Source organism: Brassica oleracea, chromosome C9 (genome assembly GCF_000695525.1).
Source record: "Brassica oleracea var. oleracea cultivar TO1000 chromosome C9, BOL, whole genome shotgun sequence".
In the NCBI taxonomy this organism is placed as follows: domain Eukaryota; kingdom Viridiplantae; phylum Streptophyta; class Magnoliopsida; order Brassicales; family Brassicaceae; genus Brassica; species Brassica oleracea.
In genome coordinates, this window is record NC_027756.1 from 37,058,823 (window position 1) to 37,062,850 (window position 4,028).

General features: G+C 30.6%; 1 protein-coding gene and 1 non-coding gene across 3 annotated transcripts in view; both read left to right on the forward strand.

Annotated features, from left to right (window-relative positions):
- LOC106317659 overlaps window positions 1-2,059 on the forward strand; it is a 3,518-nt gene extending 1,459 nt beyond the window's left edge. Inside the window, exons 2-4 of one of the 2 annotated variants that reach the window (XM_013755444.1) lie at window positions 750-944; window positions 1,044-1,380; window positions 1,461-2,059. In XM_013755444.1, the coding sequence (XP_013610898.1) occupies window positions 878-944; window positions 1,044-1,380; window positions 1,461-1,914 (858 nt within the window). In that variant the 5' untranslated portion in view covers window positions 750-877 and the 3' untranslated portion in view covers window positions 1,915-2,059. The remainder of the gene's footprint in view (window positions 1-749; window positions 945-1,043; window positions 1,381-1,460) is intronic. The other variant, XM_013755443.1, reaches the window with a different exon arrangement.
- Window positions 2,060-2,237: 178 nt separating this feature from the next.
- TRNAF-GAA lies at window positions 2,238-2,310 on the forward strand. Its single transcript has one exon. It is a non-coding gene; the product is annotated as a tRNA-Phe (tRNA).
- The last annotated feature ends 1,718 nt before the right edge of the window (window positions 2,311-4,028 follow it).

Below are 4,028 nucleotides of genomic sequence, written 5' to 3' on the forward strand. Positions count from 1 at the left end.
CAAAACCAAAAATTTGTATTTTCCCGCCAAAATCGAAAAATATTGTTTTCCCGCCAGAACCGAAAAATCTTGTTTTCCACCAAACATAAAAAATGTGTTCTCGCTAAAACCGAAAAAACTTGTTTTCCCGCCCAAACCGCAAAAAAGAAAACTCGTTAATTTTGAAATAATTCTAATGTAAATATATTAAACTAAATAATTAAATGTAATATAGTTAAAATTAATATTAAACATATGATTAAATCAACACAAGGGTATTTTGGTAATTTCTTTACTAAACTCATTTGAATGGAAATGAAAATAATGAAACAAACATAAAATCCATTTAGATGATTCATCTAGATGAGCTATGTGGATGGACAAACAAACAATCACAAAAATCTGAATAGATCATTTGAATAGATCATACAAATGAATCATTTGGATGGAGATGACAAATGGTGAAACAAACAGCCCCATAGTCACACTTTTACTTTGAAACGAAGTTTAAAACGTTAAGTGCAATTGTTTAATGGTGTCACCGCGAAGTTCGTCCAAAGGCACACACTTCCCTAAACATTGACCTGTATAATTAATTAAAATAATAGCCCCTTTCTCAAGCAAGCAATTTGACTTTTCACTCCTATAAATTCACAATCAACAATCCAACCCTCATCAATCATCATCACTAATACAATAAACTCTCACCATTTCTAATCAAAAACAAAAAAAAGATACAAAGATGGAGATCTCAAAAACCCTTTTGCTAGTGATTTCTCTCGTAGCTGCAACTTAATTCTTGCAAACCAAGGCAGCTGGAGTGTACTGTAGCAACCGTTATACTCGATGTTATCGCGAGTACATTCAATGTCCGGAGGAATGTCCAAGCACAACCGCCATGAACTCCAACAACAAAGTGTGCTACGCCGATTGCGACAGACCCCCTTGCAAATCCCAATGCCGCAGTAAGCTTTTCAGTTCCTTGACATACAAGTTTTCCACACATGTTTTTGTGCACTCTCTTTTGTATTTCTCAAGTACTGAATCATATGTTTTTTGTATAGTGAGGAAACCGAATTGCAACAGACCTGGATCAGCTTGTTATGACCCTAGGTTCATTGGAGGAGACGGCATGGTGTTCTACTTCCATGGAAAGAGCAATGAAGAGTTCAGCCTCGTCTCTGACTCTGACCTTCAGATCAATGGTAGGTTCATCGGTCACAGACCAGCTGGTCGCGACAGAGACTTCACATGGATCCAAGCTCTTGGCTTCCTCTTCAACTCCCACAAATTCTCTCTTGAAGCAGCAAAATCAGCCTCATGGAACAACGACGTCGATCATCTCAGGTTCACTTTCGATGGTCAAGACTTATCTGTTCCGGAAGAAACTCTCTTCACCTGGTTAGTATTTGATATAAAAATGAGTTATAAAACATGTTTTTAAGATTCTTGAAACCAATATGTGTTTTCTTTTATAACAGGTACTCACCAAACAAGGACATCAAGATTGAGAGAGTGACTATGAGAAACAGCGTGATCGTGACAATCAAAGACAAAGCCGAGATCATGGTCAATGTCGTTCCAGTGACAAAAGAAGACGACAGAATCCATAACTACAAAGTACCATCAGATGACTGTTTTGCACATCTCGAAGTTCAGTTCAAATTCTTCAACCTTTCACCAAATGTCGACGGAATCTTGGGACGAACCTACAAACCAGATTTCCAGAATCCAGCTAAGTCTGGAGTCGCAATGCCAGTGGTTGGTGGCGAAGACAGCTTCAAGACCTCGTCTCTACTCTCCAATGACTGTAAAACTTGCATTTTCTCTGAATCACAGGCAGAGATTGATATCGTTAAGTCAGAGATTGTGTATGCTACCTTGGATTGTACCAGTGGAGCGTCTTCTGGATACGGGATCGTCTGCAGAAAGTAAAGAAATCATATGAAAACAAAATTTGGCTTAAAAAGAATAATGTCAGAGAGCAATAGCTTTTGTTGGCGATGTTACAAAGTATAATAACTAAGTGAAGATGACATATGTTGTGTTATTACTATGAAATGTATTTTTGTATATTGTATCATCCACCATGTATTATAATTTCAATTATTTTTTTAACCTAATCATTGTTAATGATATGTAACCTAATAAACACTGCTTAATGTACCAATCCATATCAACAAGTTCATGAAGGGTTAATAAGAAATAAACCAAAAATCAATAACCATATTTGGTTATTTAATTCAACATAAACAAAAGCGGGGATAGCTCAGTTGGGAGAGCGTCAGACTGAAGATCTGAAGGTCGCGTGTTCGATCCACGCTCACCGCAATTTTTTATGAGCATGCATTTTATTTTAGGTTCATTTAATAAATGAACTAGATTCTAACCCGCATTAAAATGCGGGATTATTTTTATGAAATGATGTTAGAAGTGTTTACGATTTTATTAAATTTTAAAATGAGTTCGATTTAGAATGTGTAGCTTGTAGTTCGGTTACTTATTTGTTTGTTAATTAGTAAATTTTATCTTTTTCTTATATAAATATTAGAATTTTTTTTCCATTAAATCTTGTCAAAAACATAATATAAACATATCATGCTCAGAATCTTAAATTTTAAATGGCTTCTAACTTTATATGCTACCGATAGATTGATTTGTTAGGATTTATATTTGATTAGTTTTATTTTTTATTAATCATTAAAGGGAAATAACAAAGATAAATATTGACCATATTTTGCTATAATTAATTTAACCGAATAATCGTGGAACATAATTAAATCAGCTATAATTAACATTTCCTAAACTTTTTCAATTTTTGTTAGCAAAACAGGTAAGTAGAATCTATAACATAATATTTTATGTATAAGTATAAATTTGTTACATATTTTATATTACGTGTTAGTATAATCCGGTTCGAGTTATTCTTAGGTTCACCAACCAATAGCATTATGCTATTTAATATTCAGTATTTTTTTAAAACAGAAATAATATATTTTCAAGTTATATTATGTTTTTAAAATAAAAAATAAAAAATAGTAATATTTGCAAAGAATAACTCTTTAAATAACTTATCAAACGAAAATAGGTTAAAGTCTAACTATATGTTTTGAATTAATGATTCTTATCATTTTAAGATATGGCAACATATCAAACAGACTATAATTATAAACTGATATTTTTGCTGGAAATATGTTAGATCCGGTTTATTAAAGAAGTAAATTGGGAATAAAATGGTGTCACACAATCAAAACGATTTCATATGATATAAATTCAATTTACATAAAACATATGAATATTTATGTCATAATAATTAATAGATTCATATATAAAGCAGTAAACCGAAATAAAATGGAGACTCTATGAAATATGCAGAACACTAATCGTTTGGTATTAAATGTTTTCTATGTCAACCGACTTGGAACTTTGTTTAACCATAAATGAAATATGTATGCATTATGTATATAGTTCGTGAAGGGAATCCCTGTATATTAATTGAGGAACATTTGAAAAAACATTTGAAAAGATATAACTTCAATTTTGTATTAATTAAAATAGGCTTCAATGCATAGGTGGCACTCAATTAGGTAGTCAATTACATTCAATTGAAAAATAAGTAAGTCCACATTCGATTTTTATATGTTGTTAGATACATAAGTTGGTCAAACTATATGATATAATGATATGATATGTTATTTTATTTCCTTAAATCAAACCTACGGAATTACCATAAATGACTAATATATATATGACAATTAATTATTTTAATAATAAAGATTTGATAACAATTTATATCTCCTCCATCATTTTTTGTTTAATTTTATATTATTAAAATAAATTAAACAATCAAATTAGCTATAAAAGTAAAATTTAGATTTTTTCGTATATGTTATATTTTGAATTTTTAAAAACGACAATAAATGACTAAAACTATTAAAATTATTATGTTAAAAATTAATGATCAATGGTTTAACATTTTTATTATAAGAAGATACACATGATTTTAAAACCATATGAGTAAAAAATATCATTTAATAATAAAATAAATA